The sequence below is a fragment of the Oryctolagus cuniculus genome, chromosome 7 (assembly GCF_051225735.1).
Source record: "Oryctolagus cuniculus isolate XC-2025 breed Fujian yellow rabbit chromosome 7, ASM5122573v1, whole genome shotgun sequence".
Classification (NCBI taxonomy): domain Eukaryota; kingdom Metazoa; phylum Chordata; class Mammalia; order Lagomorpha; family Leporidae; genus Oryctolagus; species Oryctolagus cuniculus.
This window is the reverse complement of record NC_142873.1, coordinates 106,264,361-106,282,968: the sequence shown is the minus strand read 5'-3', so window position 1 is coordinate 106,282,968 and position 18,608 is coordinate 106,264,361. Positions and strand designations below refer to the sequence as shown.

Below are 18,608 nucleotides of genomic sequence, written 5' to 3'. Positions count from 1 at the left end.
AAGGTTCTATAGCTATCAGTTAGGTCCACTTGGTCCATAATGTAGATTAGCTCTATTATTTCTTTGTTGATTTTCTGTCTAGTTGATCTGTCCACTGATGACAGTGGGGTGTTGAAGTCCCCCATTACTATTGTCTTGGAGTGTTATCTCTCCCTTTAGATCTATTAACATTTGTCTTAAATAGCAAGGCATCCTGTGGTTTTGTGCATAAACATTTATTATAGTCACATCTTCCTATTCAGTTTGATCCCTTAATCATTACATGGTGCCTTCCTTTGTCTTTTTTAACAGTTTTTTGTGTTAAAGTCTATTTTGTCTGATGTTAGAATGGCTATACCTGCTCATTTCTGCTTTCTATCAACACGGAGTATCTTTTTCCATCCTTTCACTTTCAACCTGTGTGTATCTTTGTTGGTGAGATGTGTTTCTTGCAAGCAGCAAATAGATGGGTATTTTTTCCCCAAAGATACCTCCTACTTAAGGAATACAAACTTCATGCATTTCATCAATACAACTTTAGGAACATAGTGATTCTTCCCACCACACACACACACACTCTCATGCCTCTTCCTCCTCCCTTCCCTATTCCCAGTCTTATTTTTTTACTAGGATCTATTTCAATTAACTTTATACATAGAAGATTAACTCTGCTAAGTAAAGAGTTCAACAAATTGTATGAAAAAAATGTCCCTCAACAGTCCAGACAAGGGCTGTTCAAAGTCATTGCATCTTGAAGTTGCTTTCACTTCTTTTTAAGCAATCTTTTTTGAGAAACTTAATTAACTTTAAAGAAGAATACAAGAATGATATATCTTTTGTGAGCACTTAGACATAACTGTAACTTGTGAGACAAAAGATCATCCTCCACTTAATACAATAAAATGTATTAAATCTTTCAGAAGAAGTTCAAGTTTTACTATTAACTCCCACAATACAACTCTTTTAGGACAGAATACCTGCATGGGAAATTAGTGCACAGTGACTCCTGTTGTTAACAATTAACACTCTTGTGTATGACATCAGTGATCACACAAGGCTCTTCACATGAGCTGCCTAGGCTATGGAAGCCTTTTGAATCCACAATATCCTTCAGTATTTATACAAGGCCATACGCAAAGTGCAAGTTCTCTTCTCCACTCAGAGAAAAGTACATCCTTCTTTGATGACCACTTCTTTCCACTGAGGTCTCACTTACATAGGACACTTTTTGCCATGGTGTCTTGGCTTTCCATGCCTGAAATGCTCTCATAAGCTTTTCAGCCAGACCAGAATGCCCTACAGGCTGATTCTGAGGTCAAAGTGCTACTTAAAGAGATTGTCATTCTATGAGTCTGTTGTATGGACTGCTTCCATGTTGGAGAATTCACTCATTTTTAATTCTATTATTATTACTACCAGACATTTAGTCCTATTTATATGATCACTTTAACACTTAATTATGTCTATATGATCAGTTTAACACTTAATCTTATACATATGATCACTTTAACACCTAAGATGACATCTTTAACACCCAGCTTAATGGGATTTGGGGTCCCATGTCAAGTTCCTAAATTGTACCCTTAGAAGTAAGTCCATAGGAATGTATGCAGAACTTTACAGCTTTACAGTTACAAATTTCATAATAACAACTTTGGGAACATGGTGATTCTTCCCACCAACTCTGCCTTCCCACCCACTCCCACCCACACTTCCTCCTCCATCTCTTATTCTCACTCTTATTTTTTGTTTTTTAATCCATTCAGCCAGCGTGTATCTTTTAATTGTAGAATTTAGGTCATTTACATTCAAGATTGCCAATGGTAAATCATGACTTGACCCTGCTATTTTTCTGCAAATATTCCCATTGTTTTCTTTGTATTTCCATAATGATGATTATCTTTCTGTGTTTCTGTGTGTAGCACATTCTTAAGCATCTTTTGTAAGGCTGGATGAGTGGTGACAAATTCTTTCAATTTCTGTTTATTATAGAAGACCTTTATTTCACCTTCATTCATAAATGACAGCTTTTCAAATTATAAGATTTTGGGTTAACAGTTTTTTTTTAAAGACTTGGATTATGTCTCTCCATTCTCTTCTAGCATGTAGTGTTTCTGATGAGAAGTTAGCTGTGAGTCTGATTAGAGATCCTCTGAAAGTAATCTGGCATTTCTCTTGTGCCCATTTTAGAATCTTTTATGTTTTACAGTTAAAACTTTGACTACAATGTGTTGTAGTAAAGATATATTCTGGTCATGTTTGTAAGGAGTTCTATGTGTCTTGTGTACTCGGATGTCCCTTTCTTTTTCCAAAGATTTGTCTCCTAGCTCAGATATTATTTATTCTGCATGACCAAGTCTGTGGTTGAGGCTTTCCACTATGTTTTTAAATGAAATATTAAATTATTTATTTCTAATATTCATTTTGATTTCCCTGCATAATTTCAATTTCATGGAAAAATATTCATTCATGTTATGTATGGATTTCTTTAACTCGTGGATTTGCTTGTCATTGCTTCTGAGTAATCCTATGATAAATCTTTTAAATTCCATTGTAAGCATTTCATGAATCTCTTCATCTTCACATTGTAATTTTGAAGTGTTGTTGTGTTCCTTTGGGGGGTCATGTTGTCTCCTTATTCTTGTTTCTTGAATTTCTGTGTTTATTTTTAGATATTTGTGGAAATACTTGTTGTTTTTTTTTTCCTCTGATGGCTTTTATATATGACCTATTCTTCTGTGGCTTAGTGGAATGTCTGCTCTTTCAGTGAATACCCAGAGATGTGCTGTGTTAGGCCAAGGAGTTCTGGTCAGTACTCCAGGGTGGGGTGAGTATTCAGGGTAACACCCAAGTTGGGCATGGTTGATTTCTGCTTTTTAGCAGAAGGGGAGGATCTGATCACCTGTATTGGTGTAATCACACCCTCAGCTCCTCTCTTTCTAGGTAATCAATGTCCAAGTGTTAGCTCACCTGTGTTGCCTTATGAACCACAAAAAGGATCTGTGAAATTCTCAGTGTGAGCACAGATTCCATTGCAATGTCCTACCCCAGGCAATGAGGGAGTTCTGAATGTATGGAGCAGCACACAATGATTGCCCCGAGACCCAGCTACACCCTGTGCCCTCTTGCGCAGTCACAGAGTTCCTCCAGTCTCAACACACAAGGCTCCCACAGTCACAGGGTACAGAAGATTCACTCTACCCTGCTAGCCTGTCCAATCCACAGAGAGGCAGAGATGTTCCTAGAGCCAGCTTCCTATTGGTGCTCCACCTAGGCATCTTGAGCCCGGTAGCCTGAGATATGTTGAGAGGGTGGGGGCACATCACAGTTCTTCGTGTGTGCCAAACCCCCTGTTAATCCTCCCAGTCAGACTCAGAGTCAATAGGAATACAGATTTTTCCCTCTGGTAGAATCTCTCAATTACATGCATGCCCAAGAGCCATAGGCTGAATGTTGGCTTCTTCCCACTGGTTGTAGGGTACATGCACACAAGCTGCTGCCACAATACTGCTTACAAGATGGCTAGCTATTGGGCCCACGCACAAGCGTTTCTGCAGTTGCTGCTTATGCCCAAAATGGTGCCTGCCCTCTCCCAGCCAGTTGCCAGGCACTGTTGTGGAGTGGATGAGCAGAGAAACCTGCCCCTTTTTTTGCACTGGGTTCACTGGTACCCTATTCTGCTCAGGGCTACAGGTCGGAATCAGCCCATGCTCTCCCTCCAGCTACATCTGCACTGTCATGGGCTGCTGCAGTCCTATCTCACCTCAGTCTCCAAAGCTTGCACTTTCTCTGGCTCTTGGCTGCTGGTGTCATGTGTTTTGTCTGTGCTTATGCTGCACATCAGCACCTTCCACACCAGTCTGTGGCATACCTCTTCATTCCATTAAATTTCCCCTGAAAATGTACTCTCCCTCCACTATTTTTTTCTACTATTTACCCCTAGCCTAGAGCAGTAAATCCTTCCCTATTCAGCTATCCTTGCTCCTGCATAAAATCTTTTTTAAAAACTTCAGACAGGAAAGAATTCAGTGAAAGAAAACTTACCTGGGATAAAGAGGAGCATTACAAAATAATAAAGAATTCTTTAAGAAGACATAATAATACTATGTAGTCATCTAACAGACTATCAAAATACATGAAGCAAGAAACAATAATATATTTATGTTCATTAATAGAGAAATCTAAAATCTGCTGTAACATTATAAATTTATTTCCTTATAACATATATTACCATCTTAAATTTTAAAAATGCCAGTCCTTCCTTTTTAAAGTGAAAATAATTTATATAAGCATAAAAGAAAAATTAATCAAGGCTGACAATGAGGTTTGAAAGTTTCCTTTTGACTTAGAAATTGAACAAATTATTTTTAAGTTTAATTTTAATTGAAAAATAGGAATTGTACATATTTAGGGGTACAATGTGGTTCTTTGATATGTGCATACCTTTTGTGGTGATCAAATGAGAGTAAATAGAATATATATCACTTCAAACATTTATCTTTTCTTTGTGATCATAATATTCTAAATCCTTTATCTGGTTTTCTTGAAATGCACATTACTAGTAACCATAGTCATCTTACTGTGCCACAACTTACTCTTCCTATCTAACCATAACTTTGTACTTGGTGACTAGTGTCTCTCCTTTTTCCCTTAAAAGTCACCAACTTACTAAAGAATGTAGTAAAGCTGGGGGCTATCCCACTAGAAAAATTTACATGCAACATAAACACTTCCCATGTAATTTCACAGAACACATTTATAAATTTATACATAACCTCACAGGGTATATGCATCCTCAGTGTACATCTAGGAATCCATACAAAAATAAGGAACAGACCACTGACTGAGCATCTGAATCATGGAAGAAATATAGACTGTTGAACCATACATACCTCACTTCCTCAGCTTCATCCGATTCTACAGAGATCATGACTGTTGGCAGGTCAAACAATCTCAGTGTTTCTGTCTCTGTGAGTATTATATCTATATTTTTCTCCAGGTCTTCTTTTGTTATAATTGTTTCATGTATTGCCCTCATAACTTGTAAATCTAAAACACATCATTTAATAAACACAATTTACTAATTGCTATTTTTAGTTTGCATTTTTAAAGTCACTAAATTACCATAATGGGTAATACATTACATGTGATTCTATGTGAATAAGAACCATACCACATTGTTAGATATAGTCTGTTTGACTTCTCTGAAACTAAGATGGATCTTATAGTCCATAATATATGTCCTTCCTAACATGTCAAGTCTACCCAGTCTTATATCCATTGTCTAAATTCCAAGGACAGGCCGGCACGGCGGCTCACTAGGCTAATCCTCCACCTTGTGGCGCCGGCACACCGGGTTCTAGTCCCGGTCAGGGCGCCGGATTCTGTCCTGGTTGCCCCTCTTCCAGGCCAGCTTTCTGCTGTGGCCAGGGAGTGCAGTGGAGGATGGCCCAAGTACTTGGGCCCTGCACCCCATGGGAGACCAGGATAAGTACCTGGCTCCCGACATCGGATCAGCGTGGTGCGCCAACTGCAGCGCCCCTGCCGTGGCGGCCATTGGAGGGTGAACCAATGGCAAAAGGAAGACCTTTCTCTCTGTCTCTCTCTCTCTCTCTCACTGTCCACTCTGCCTGTCAAAAAAAAAAAATAAAGTAAAAAAAAAATTCCAAGGACATGCTCACATGTTTATAGTGAGACTGAGGCTAGTGACTGTTAGCACTGTTCAGGGAGAATATGGGAGCAAACCTGAGTAACTATAAGAAAATAAGACTTAAAGAATGTAACATTTTCCAGACTAAGGCTCAGTCTTCTCTTAGGATGACTTAAAAATATTTATTTATTTATTTGAAAGTCAGAGTTACACACAGAGAGGAGAGACAGGCAGAGAGAGAGAGAGAGGTCTTGCATCCAAGGATACACTCCCCAATTGGCCGCAATGGCTGGAGCTGCGCTGATCTGAAGACAGGAGCCAGGAGCTTCTTCCAGGTCTCCCACGTGGGTGTAGGGGCCCAAGCACTTGGGCCATCTTCTACTGCTTTCCCAGGCCATAGCAGAGAGCTGGATGGGAAGTGGAGCAGCTGGGACTCGAACCGGTGCCCATATGGGATGCCAAAACTGCAGGCAGCAGCTTTACCCACTATGCTACAGCGTCGGTCCTCACTTTTCAATTTTTATTATTTGTACAAATAAGGGAAAGATGTGATTTGTATAGGGAAATCTGGCTAAGATAAACAGGATAAGTAAAAAAGTAAATGAATTGTCCACATGGACATAAGAGGAGGTGTATCTAGCCAAATATTTTATTTGTTAATGAAGGAAATGAGAAATAGAGAGTTTATGAGAAGTCTAAGGCCATACAGGAATATCGACAGTTTTGAGATTAGAATTTTATGCTCCTGGTATTTGGACCTTTCTTACTTTTAGACCACCAAATCTTCATTTATGATTTAATTACATACACCTCAAAGTAACATTGTGGCACAGACATGCTAATTATAAAAATAACTAATCTTTTATTGGACATATCGCATATCTAAAACCTAATGTAGTAACATCTCAGTTACCTGTTATTGTTGAGGAAAGTAATAGTGTAGTCAACCTGCCTTTTTTTTAAGATTTATTTTATTGATTTGAAATGCAGAGTGACAGAACCAGAGGAAGAGACAGAGAGAAAAAATGATCCTCCATCTCTTGGTTCACTCTCCAAGTGGCTGCAATATGAAGTCTGAGCCAGGCAGACACCAAGAGCTAGGAACTCCACCCAGGTCTCCCATGTGGGTTGGCAGGGGCACAAGCCCTTGGGCCATAATCTGCTGCCTTTCCAGAAGTACTAGCAGCTGGGACTCTGCTTCCAATCCAGCAGAGCAGCTGGGACTCGAGCTGAGACTCATACAAGATGTGGGTGTCTCAAGCAGTCTCACTCACTGTGCTACAACACTGAACTGCAGTCAACCTTCTCAATGGCAGAAGACATAGTCAGAGACATGGCCCTAGGTTAGCAAATAGGATTTTCCTGGATTTCTGTATCAATCATTTCCTGAATGCTACTTGAATTTAATATATGTTGTGAAACTACTTCAAACTATACTGTGTAGCTATAGAATCTGCCCACTTTATGGGTCAGATTTCCTAGCTCTATACGAGTTTTACAACATACCTTACTTAACTGCACCTCTGTCTCAACCTAGAAAAGAATTATAAATCTACCAATCTGCCTTGTCTGCAAGTCTTTACTGACAGTGATGGAAGAAACACAAGTTTCTGCACTTCCAGGGTCCTTTTAGGATGGAGTTCCAGACTAGTATGACAATCCTGGCTGCTCTCCACAACTAACTCATAAAGCCCCTTGAGAGGGTAGAAAAAGGTTTGAGGTGGTCGAGAATCTTTAGCGACTGGGTGGATGAATCTGTCAACTTTAGGGGCTTAACAGAAGATTTCCATCTATAATGTGATGCTTTGACTCCAATCTAGCATATAAACTCTTATCACATTTTTCAATTAATTCAGAACTGGATTCAGGAATGGGATACAATCATTTGGCTACTTTAAGAGACCTTAATAAGGAGCAACTTATGGGCTGGTGCTGCGGCTCACTGGGCTAATCCTCCACCTGAGGTGCCAGCACACCAGGTTCTAATCCCGGTTGGGGTGCTGGATTCTGTCCCAGTTGCCCCTCTTCCAGGCCAGCTCTCTGCAGTGGCCCGGGAGTGCAGTGGAGGATGGCCCAAGTGCTTGGGCCCTGCACCCCCATGGGAGACCAGGAGAGGCGCCTGGCTCCTGGCTTCGGATTGGCGCAGTGAACCGGCCGTAGCAGGCCATTGGGGGGTGAACCAACTCTCTCTCTGTCCACTCTGCCTGTCAAAAAAAATAAATAAATAAGATAAAGAGCAACTTATGAAGACTTTCTGGGCTACTACATATGCTACAATGGGTACAATAAAATTACAGTACAATTGTATAACAAAACAGTTTATTTTCTTCCATTTTCAAATGGTTTATATAAAAGTTATACATGTATGCATGTATATATATATATATGTACACAAACATAAGGATACTTTGCATACAAAGGGTTTTCAAAATGTTCGTGAAAATATGTGTATTAGGAAAAACTGTGCATGGATTTTATGTTTTGCACCAAAATAAACTTATCTTTTAATTCAATTTTTCATTAACTTTAAAACTAGCCTCATACTTTATGAGTTTTGTAAAAGGGATCTTCAAATTATTTACTCATTTATTTGCTTAGGCCACTCAGAAACAATCTGTTTTTCTACCAAACAATCATTTGGCTCCTACTTTGCAATTAAAACCACAAGCTTCTCTAAGCATAAGCCTCCTTTGGTTTATACAGTCAAGCAATGTTTCTCAGAGTTAAGTATGCATTAATATCATTCATAGGATTCATTAAAACAAAGTTTTTTGAACCTATATCTATACTTTTTAAAATATTTAATAAAGTTGTAATTGTAGAAAAGTTTTAGGTGCTGCAAAGGCTTCAGGAATTTTACAGAAAGTTCTTGAATGCCCATTCTCTTTGTTACATTTGAAGTCTATATTTAATTTTTATTTTTTTTCCTTAGCTTTTAACTTGTATCATTTCTCTGTTCCAGAAATCCCATCTAAGATACCACCTTATATTTAGTCACCATGATTTCTTAGGTCCCTCTAGACTGTAACAGCTTCTCAAGGTTTGCTAATTTTCAGGACTAAGTATTTGTAGAATTTCCTTCAGTTTGGGTTTCTCTGATGTTAGACAAGTGTTATAAGTTTCTGGGAGAAGACACCAGAGATAAGGAGTCATTCCTATCATATCATCATATCATCTCAAGGGTACATGCTGCAACATGACCTTGACCATCTGCTTTTAAATTATTATTCTCTCTATTTCAAACATTGTACATTTTAGAAGAAAGTCAAAATCCAAAGCCCTCACAGGATACGGAGTTAAGCTTCACCTTCTTTTTCTTCTCTATTTTTTAAAATTTAATTATTCATTTTGAATGTCAAAGTTACAGAGAGAGAGGGAGAAACAGAGGGAGAGAGAGAGAACTATCAGCTAGTCACTCCCCAGATGGCCACAATGGTCAAAGGGGGCTGGCCAAAGCTAAGGTTTCATTCCGGTCTCCTATGTGGGTAGCAGGGGCCTAAACACTTGAGTCATCTTCTGCTACTTTCCTCAGGCCATTAACAGGGAGCAGGATCAGAAGTGGAGCTGCTGGGACATGAACCAGTATGCATATAGGATGCTGGCATTGCAGGTGAAAGCTTTATCTACTACACAATGGTGGCTGCTCTTTACCTTTTTAAAATATGTTACACATTTATAGGGTACAATATGATGATTGACACATGTATTTAGTGTGTGAAGACTTCCCAAAGACCTTATTCCTAAATACAATTATAGTATTTAGGATTAATTTTCTGCATCCCATATGGGCATTGGTTCGAGTCTTAGCTGCTCCATTTCTGATCCAACTCCCTGCTAATGTGCCTGGGAACGCAGCAGAGAAGATGGGCCAGATACTTGGGCCCCTGCACACACAAGGTAGACAGACCTGGAGGAAGCTCCTGGCTCTTGGCTTCGGCCTGGCTCAAGCCATTTGAGGAGTGAGCCAGCAAATGGATGATCTCTCTCTTTCTTGCTCGCTGTCTCTCTCTCTCAAATAAATCTTAAAAGAGAAAGAAAGAAGGAAAGAAAGAAAGAGAGAGAGAGAAAGGGAGAGAGGGAGGGAGGGAGGGAGGGAGGAAGGAAGGAATAGAGAAAGAAGAGGGATAGAGGAAGGAAGGAAGGAAGGAAGGAAGGAAGGAAGGAAGGAAGGAAGGAAGGAAGGAAGGAAGGACAGTCCTAATTGCTCCATAACCTTAGTAGTAATTGTCATCAGTTTTCTGGATTTTAGCCATTTAACCTCATTGTTATTTTAATGTGTGTTTCCCAAATGACAACCAGTTAAAATATTTTCATAAGCTTATTGCTATCTGTATATCATTTTTGGTGATGTGCCTATTCCAGTCTTTTGTTTACTTTCATTGCTTATTTTATTGTTGAATTTAAGAGTTTATAAGCCCAATCATTGCGGGAGCTCTCTGCTTGTCTATCCCATAAACAAACAGACTTCCTTATATAGCCAGAAGTCCTTTATCATATAAGTGATTTGCAAATAGTTCCTTCCATTCTGTGACGTCTTATCATTGACTTAACATTGCCATTTATAGAGCAAAATTCTTGATATGAATAACATTCATTCTATCAATTTTTTTCTTTCAGGATGTTACTTTTGGTGGGTTTAAAACCCTCATTAACAAAGCCAAAAATCATATATATCCTTCTGTTTTACTTTCTAGAAGTTCTATAGTTTTGCATTTTACATTTGGTTCTGTTATCCATTTTGGGTAAGATGTAAAATCTGTGTCTATGCAAAAAATTTTTCCACCATTTTTCCATTACAGTTCATTGAACTGATAATTCTTTTTCCACTGAAGTGCCTTTGTGCTTACGGCACACCAAAGCAAATACACACCTATTTCTACCGTGCTTTTGATCATCCATTCTCTTCATTCCTGGTATCTGCATTTTCATAATATTTTGCATTATCACATATTTTACCCTCTGCCTGGATTGGGCTTCCCCTATTTATTCTCTTGAAAAGTATCTGATCATCTTTGAAAATCCAATTCAAAAGTCAATAATTTGCTTGTGAGTCTTTTTTTTTTTGGCAAGTCAAATAATTTAATTATGTTTTTCTAAGCACTCCTATCACATTCTATATAAATCTTACTGTGGAACTAATCATAAATATGTCAGAATGATTTGTCTGTTGTGTCCTAACAGAACCAGTAGTTCATTGGCCTGATGGTTCATAAGATTCATCTTGGGAATTAAGAAAAAAAAAAGTAGAGATATTCATTTGGTAATTATCATGTAGCTATGTAATAATTCAGCACTGGAAATCATTTTCATATTTTTAATTTCAATTTTTCAACAATAATTAGAATAATGGCTAAATAAATAATTGACTGTGAGATAAACATATTTTAATTACCTGTAAAACTAGCCAGTCTTTCTCGCTTAAAGGATGGTTCTTCTATGTCTTCTGCTATTGATTCGGTTGTTGATACACTTGACTTAGATACTGTACTACTTCCTAAAATTGACCTTTAAGAGTAATTAATATCATTACTTCTTTATTTAAATATCCTTATGTGTAACTAAATATATAAATTAGAACATGTCAGCATATGTAGAAATCAAATATAATATAATCATATATAAAGGAACAAATATAAAAAAGATTTTAAACAGTGAGTTGATTTTTAATATTCTTTAAATAAAAACTTAAAATATATTTTAGAATAAAGCATGTCAAACCTAAAATAATTTATTACTTAAGTCCAAAAACCTTGCTATTTATATATTCAAGACAAAAATCCAAAACTTAGCCTCTTTATCTGCATATCATTCTTCCCTTAGCATTTTATTCACTTTTTTTAGTTCCTGAATCTTACAGAGCTATCACTGCAGGGCCTCCGTGTAGAATACTCTTTCTTTCATTTTTTTTCACCTGATTTCCGCTCATTGTTCAAATCCCATCTTAATGTAATTTGTTCAGTTTTATAAAGGTTCTCTGAATATTTAATTTAAAACAAATCTATGTACTCAGCAGAAAAACAATGGAATAATCCAAAAATGATTTCTTTAAACTTAACAATTTAACATTACCCTGTAATATTACATACTTTTTCTTTTCTATTTATAGTCTCAGCTTCCCACTAACAGTAGGTCAAGTGTATTGGAACATCTTTTGTTTTACTTAGCACTCCAATGGCTTCTGTATGCAAACTTGGAGGTAGGCTCTAGAGCAGTATATGATTACTCAGTACTAGGAAATAACACAGAAACCAAACCCTGAAAGAACACAGGTTAGCACAGGAGATAAGAAAAAAAAAAAAAGAAGAAGAAGAAGAAGCTACCCCTTTCCACAAAAATGGAGAACAAATGAAGCTGAAGAAAAATGTCTAATAAGGATTTGCCATGAACTCTGGGTATGTGATGTTACCCCCATCTTTTGGTTTCTCAGGAAACATTAAGTTAAAAAATATTTTTTTTCCACAAACTTTTTTTGTGTGTATACGGGAACTCTTGAAAAATGCAGAGCTCTGCACCTAATTAAAACATGAGAGGAACTTAGAAATAGCACACTAGGAAGACAAGTTGAAGCTGGGGGGGCTGGAGACAACTGATACCCAAGTTACATATACACAACTTAAATGGAAAGGCAACATACATATTTTAAAAAGAACTATAGACAATAGTCTTTACCTTGTAAATTGTCCTAACATACTAGGATTCAATGTGTTCTGATAAAGACTGTAGGAAGCTATAAAGTCTGATCCAAGTGATCCTTCTTGTGATGTCAACAATTTACTCGGCTTTGTCGCACTAACATGTGGATCTGGATGGTAAAGAGGCCGGGGAGTAACATCAACTCCATTTATATCAAAAACCTGTGGGAAGTAGTTATTTAAAATGAGTTAACTAAAAATGATTAGATTTCTAAAGAATATATCACAGGAAATATAAATAAATGTAGTAGAGAAAAATAAGTATAATGTCCCAGGTTAGGTAAACACAAAAAACTAAATATAAAAATGTATGCTTAAAAGTGTCTTTTAAAAATATATTTATTTACTTAAAGAAGACATGACACAGAGAGAGAGGAGAGTGAAGGAAGGAGGAAGGGTCGGGGGAAAGAGAAAGTGTGGAAGGTATCTCCCATCTGCTGGTTTATTCCCCAAATGGCTGCAATGGCCTGGGTTGGTCCAGGCCAAAATCAGGAGTATGGAGCTCCATCCTGGTTTCTCATTTGGGAGGCAAGGGCCCATGTACTTGGGCCATCATCTCTTGCTTTCCCACAGACATTAGCAAGGAGCTGGATCAGAAGTGGAGCAGCCAGGACTCAAACTGATATGGGATGCCAGCATTATAGGCAAAAGCTTAGCTCACTGTGGTACAATGGAGGACCCTAAAAATTACCTAGATGTAATTTCTGTTTTTTCCTTGTTTTACCTATATACTTCAAGAAGTTTATGGAAAATGTGTACTGTCTTCTAATTCCATTCTTTTAATAATTTTTAAAGTACCTGCATATAAGAAATACAGTGATACATTGCTTAACACCAGATATATGTTCTGAGAACTGCATAATTAAATGATTTTGTCACTGTGCAAACATCAGAGAGTATTTTTTTAAGATTTATTTTATTTATTTGAAGTACAGTGTTACAGAGAGAGGTAGAGACAGAGAAAGAGGGAGGTCTTCCATCCTCTGATTCACTATCCAAATGGCCATAACAACCGGGTATGGGCCAGGCTGAAGCCAGCAGCCAGGAGCTTCTTCTGGGTCTCACACACGGGTGCAGGAGCTCAAGCTCTTGGGTCACCCTCCACCTGCTTTCCCAGGCACATTAGCAGGGAGCTGGATCGGAAGTGGGGCAGCTGGGTCTGGAACCTGTGCCCATATGGGATGCTGGCACAACAGGCTGGGGCTTTAACCCACTGCACTACAGTGCCAGCCCCTCATAGAGTATTCTTACACAAACCTAGATGGTACATGTCAGTTACTTGATATGGCCTCTTGATGCAATCAGGAGATGCATAAAGCCGCAGATGTTTTAGACTGCTGTTGGCATAACATGACATACTGCTTTACAGCAAAATTTTTTGAATGAGTAAAATTAGCACACTCCATATAATGATGAGAAAGCATAGATTAGTAAATATGTAAATCTGTAAACCAGTCATTTATTATCAAGTATTATGTTCTATAAATAATTTTTTGCATAGTGGCACAAATTTGCTTACAATAGCATCACCATAATTATGTGAGTAATGCTTTTCATTAAGATATAACAACAGCTACAGTATCATTAGGTAATAGGAATTTTTCAGCTCCATTACAGTCTTATGGAATTGTCATATATGTGCTGTCCATCTTTGATTCAAAAGTCATTATGTAGCACATGACTGTATTAATTTCAGGAAATTAGAATGGTCTAAAGATACTCATTCAGATTAGTTATATCCTGGTGTATTTAATGTTATATGTGTAAGCTTTCTTAAAAACTCACTATTTTTCACTTAATATTTTATTAATATTTTCTAAAGTGTTACATATTTTCAGCTTTTTGGTTTGGGTTCATTTTTAATCCTGTGAATTATGAAATTTAAAATGTAACAAAAATGTACTTAAAGGATAGGTATTGTGGTATAGCAGGTAAAGCCACTGCCTGAGACATAGCATCCCAAATGGGTGCAGATTCCTCTCCTGGCTGTTAAGCTTCCAATCCAGCTCCCTGCCAATGACTTGGGAGAATAGTTTTTCCATAATACACATTTTCCTAACTTTCTGATATCACAAGTGAAGCCATCTGGGTTTGGAATTACCTTTGAAGGAAGGATATTAAATTACTTATATAAATTTGACTAATCCTTCCAATTTTCAGTTTTTGGTTGTTCCTTTTAGTGAAGTATAATTTTTGAGATGATTTTTCCATTTTACTTAACTTTTCAAATTCAATAATGGAATAAAATTACATATATCATGCATTACTTACCTTTTAAAGTATACAATTCAGTGGTTTCTGATACATTCATAGATATATACAACTACCACCATAATTAATTTTAAAACCTTTTTGTCATTTCAAAAACAAGCCCTACACCTTTTAATTATGACCAATTCAAACCCTGCTCTCCCCTTCCTTCCCTAGGCTACGACTAATACATTTGATGCCTCTACAGATTTCCCTATTCTAGACTTTCATATGCGTGGACTCAGATACACTTTTTTTTTTAAAGATTTATTTATTGGAAAGTCAGAGTTACACAGCAGAGAGAGAAGAGGCAGAGAGAGAGAAAGGTCTTCCATCTGATGGTTCACTCCCCAGTTGGCTGCAATAGCTGGAGCTGTGCCATGGAGCAGCCGGGTCTCAAACTGGCAACCACATGGAATGCGGGCACTTCAGGCCAGGGTATTCACTCACTGCGCCACAGTGACTTATATACTCTTGTGACTGGTTTGTCTCCAACAAGAAAATGTTTTCAAGATTCAGCAATTGGTTTTAACAGTGTGTGTGTCTGTGTTTGTGTGTTCTTTGTGGTTTTCTACATGTAAGATCACGTCATATGTTAACAGTTCTATTTCTTTCCATTTAGATGTATTTATTTTCTTTGTCTTATCTAATTTTTCTGATCCGGGCTTTCACTACTAGGTCAAATTAGAAGTGGAAAAAGCAGTCATCTTTTTCTTTTTCCTAATGTTAAGAGAAAACCTTTCAGGCTTTCACCATTGAAAGGCCCATATTTTGGCCAGCGCCGTGGCTCAATAGACTAATCCTCCGCCTGCACCAGCACCCCGGGTTCTAGTCCCATTCAGGGCGCCGGATTCTGTCCTGGTTGCCCCTCTTCCAGGCCAGCTCTCTGCTGTGGCCCGGGAGTGCAGTGGAGGATGGCCCAAGTCCGTGGGCCCTGCACCCGTGTGGGAGACCAGGAGGAGCACCTGGCTCCTGGCTTCAAATCAGCGCGCCAGCCCGGCAGCTATTGGAGGGTGAACCAACGGTAAAGGAAGACCTTTCTGCGTGTCTCTCTCACTGTCCACTCTGCTGTCAAAAATAAAATAAATAAATAAATAAATAAAAATAAAAAAAGAAAGGTCCATATTTTATATGTCTAAGTACATAGTATTAGTTCCCTGAAATTACATTATAGTTGTTTCTACTTTTTGGCTATTATAATTAAAGTTACTATGAACATTCATAGTAGTAGTCTTTGTATAAATTATACTTTCTCTTGGGACAGTAGAATGAGATAGTGGGTATATGTTCAACATTTAATAATCTGCTAAAGTATCTTAATTTTCCTGTCTATTAGTAGGGTATGAGAAATTTTGCTCCTCCACACACCTGCAAATACTTGATATGTTAAATCTTTTAATTTTAGTTATTATGATATGTATGCAGCAGTATTTCATGGTTCTAATTTGCATTTCTCTAATGATTAATGTCAATCATCTTTTCATATCCCCACTTGTCATCTGTATACCTATTGTGATAAAATAGTTGTTTAAACATTTTGCTTGTTTATTTACATTGAGTTTACATTATTTTGGGGGCTATTTATATATATTAGTTATAAGTACTTTATCAGAATATACTTAATAAAAAGCTTTTCCCAGTGTGGCTTTTCTTTTCGTTCTGTTAGCAAATATTTTTAAAGAGCAGTTTTAATTTTTATGAAGTCCAGCTTACCAATTTTATTTTTATTGGCTGTGCTTTTAACATTCTATGTAAAAACACAATGTGGCATTGGTTTTTGTGCCACCACTTCTGATCCTGCTTCCTGCAAATGGCCTGGGAAAAGCACTAGAAGCTGGCCCAAGTGAACCAACGGTAAAGGAAGACCTTTGCCACCCATGTGAGAGACCCAGATGAAGCTCCTGGCTCCTGAATTTGACTTGGTCAAGATCTGACTGTTGTGATCATCTGGGTAGTGAACCAGCAAATGAAATATAATATATATATCTATCTCCCCCCACCACCGTAACTCTGATTTTTAAAGAAAAGAAAATCATTGCCTAAATCCATTTAAAGTTCTATATTACATACTATTCTGTATATATAATGCTTTGCTTAAAAATCTAAAAATTTAATCTTAATTTTGTAAGTTTTCTAATGAGGTAAAATAACAAACTCTTTGAGAATTTATTTTATGAAATGTCCACACAGTGCTCAGAGGAGTGTATGGTAATAGTAGTGTACTAGCCATAATTAATACCATAAATTACTAGAGTTGTTAAAGTCATGAGTAGATTTTCTTCATTACACTCTAATATTTTTATTACCAGTAATGAGTTACAGGAGATGACAAAACTATGTTGTAATAGGGGCTGGTGCTGTAGCATAGTAGGCTAAGCCTTTGCCTGTAGCGCAAGCATCCCATATGGGCGCTGGTTTGTGTCCCAGCTGTTTCTCTTCCAATCCAGCTCACTGCTTATAACCTGGGAAAGCAGTGGAAGATGGCCCACCCCCATGGGAGACTTTGAAGAAGCTCATAGCTCCTGGCTTCAGATTGGCCCAGCTCCAGCCATTGTGGCCATTTTGGGAGTGAATTGGTAGAAGGAAGACCTTTCTCTCCATCTCTCCCTCTCTTTGGCTATAACTCTACCTCTCAGATAAATAAATAAAATCTTTTAAAAATATATGCTATAAGGAATGATATATGGCAAACAGAAAATCAGCTTTTCAACATTAGATGTCATTGTTTATTTGAAAGCAGCATATTTTCTATTTTAACACTCCAAACAGTTTGTTCATGGAAACATTTTAAAATGAACAGAATTCTAAAGGAGTATTACCTGTATTGTCTTTGTGCTAGGAGTATTCATTTTTTCTAGTGTCTTCACGTCAGATTGAGTAAGTGTGGTTTTTGACAGAGCCATTCTGCTTTGATTTGTAGTAATAAATCCTTTCGTTGGCATTCCTCTGGCTGCGCCAATAAAGCTAATAGACTTTCTTGTTTGTGAACCATTGTTCCTAGCAAAGGAAAACAAAATATAATACAGAGAATCCAAAACTGAAAACTGTACCAAAAATAAAAATGAATACCTTTATTTAGAAACATGAACAATCTCTAAACACAGACATGAAATAGCTAGCTGAAGGGCTGGTGTTGTGGCATAGTGGATAAAGCAACTACATGTGATACTAGCATTCTATATGGGCACTAGTTCATGTCCAGGCTGTTCCATTTCTTCCTTTTTTTAAAGATTTATTTTATTTATTTGAAAGAGTCATAGAGAAAGGTAGAGCCAGAGAGAGAGAGAAGTTTTCCTTTCACTGGTTCACTCCCCAAATGACTGCAATGGCCAGAGCTAAGCTGAGCTGAAGCCAGGGGTCAGGAGCTTCTTCTGGGTCTCCCATGTGGGTGCAGGGGCCCAAGAACTTGGGCCATCTTCCACTGCTTTCCCAGCCCACAACAGAGTGCTGGATCGGAAGTGGAGCAACTGGGACTTGAACTGGCACCCATATGGGATGCTGGCACTGCAGGCTGGGGCTTTAACCCACTGCTCCACAATGCAGGCCACTAGGCTGCTTGACTTCTGATCTGGCTCCTTGCTAATGGACTGGGAAAGGCAGCAGAAGATAGCCCAAGTGTTGGGGTCCCCTGCCACCCATGTGGAAAACCCAGATAAAGCTCCTGGCTTCTGACTCCTGGATTCAGCTTGGACCAGCCCTGGCTATTGCAGCCATCTGGAGAGTAAACCAATGGATGGAAGCTCGCTCGCTCACTCTCTCTCTCTCTCTGTAATTTTTCCAATAAAAAGTAAATAAATCTTTAAAAAAAGTTCCTTGAGATTTTATTATGTGAACCAAAGTTGTAAATAGTAATATGTCACTTTTTCTCTTGCAACAACTCTGTTGTTTTAATATTATTTTACATTAAATAACAGAAACCTAAAAGGAAACATTTATAACAGTAAAGGTTTGAATCAGATAGTCAGATCCAAAGTCTACACTAACTTATCTAGATCTTAGTTTCTTTATGTAATTGGAAAAATCCAGTATCCAATTCA

At 37.8% G+C, this 18,608-nt stretch overlaps 1 protein-coding gene across 5 annotated transcripts in view; it reads right to left on the bottom strand.

Annotated features, from left to right (window-relative positions):
- DNAI4 (dynein axonemal intermediate chain 4) overlaps nt 1-18,608 on the bottom strand; it is an 84,563-nt gene that overhangs the window by 56,597 nt on the left and 9,358 nt on the right. For 3 of the 5 annotated variants that reach the window (XM_008265088.5, XM_017346207.4, XM_089337247.1), the window contains exons 2-5: nt 17,391-17,568; nt 12,299-12,483; nt 11,022-11,134; nt 4,872-5,028 (exon numbers count right to left, since the gene is read on the bottom strand). In XM_008265088.5, coding sequence (XP_008263310.3) covers nt 4,872-5,028; nt 11,022-11,134; nt 12,299-12,483; nt 17,391-17,568 — 633 coding nt within the window. Of the gene's footprint in view, nt 1-4,871; nt 5,029-11,021; nt 11,135-12,298; nt 12,484-17,390; nt 17,569-18,608 lie in introns of those variants that run through there. The other 2 variants (XM_089337245.1, XM_089337246.1) reach the window with 2 other exon arrangements.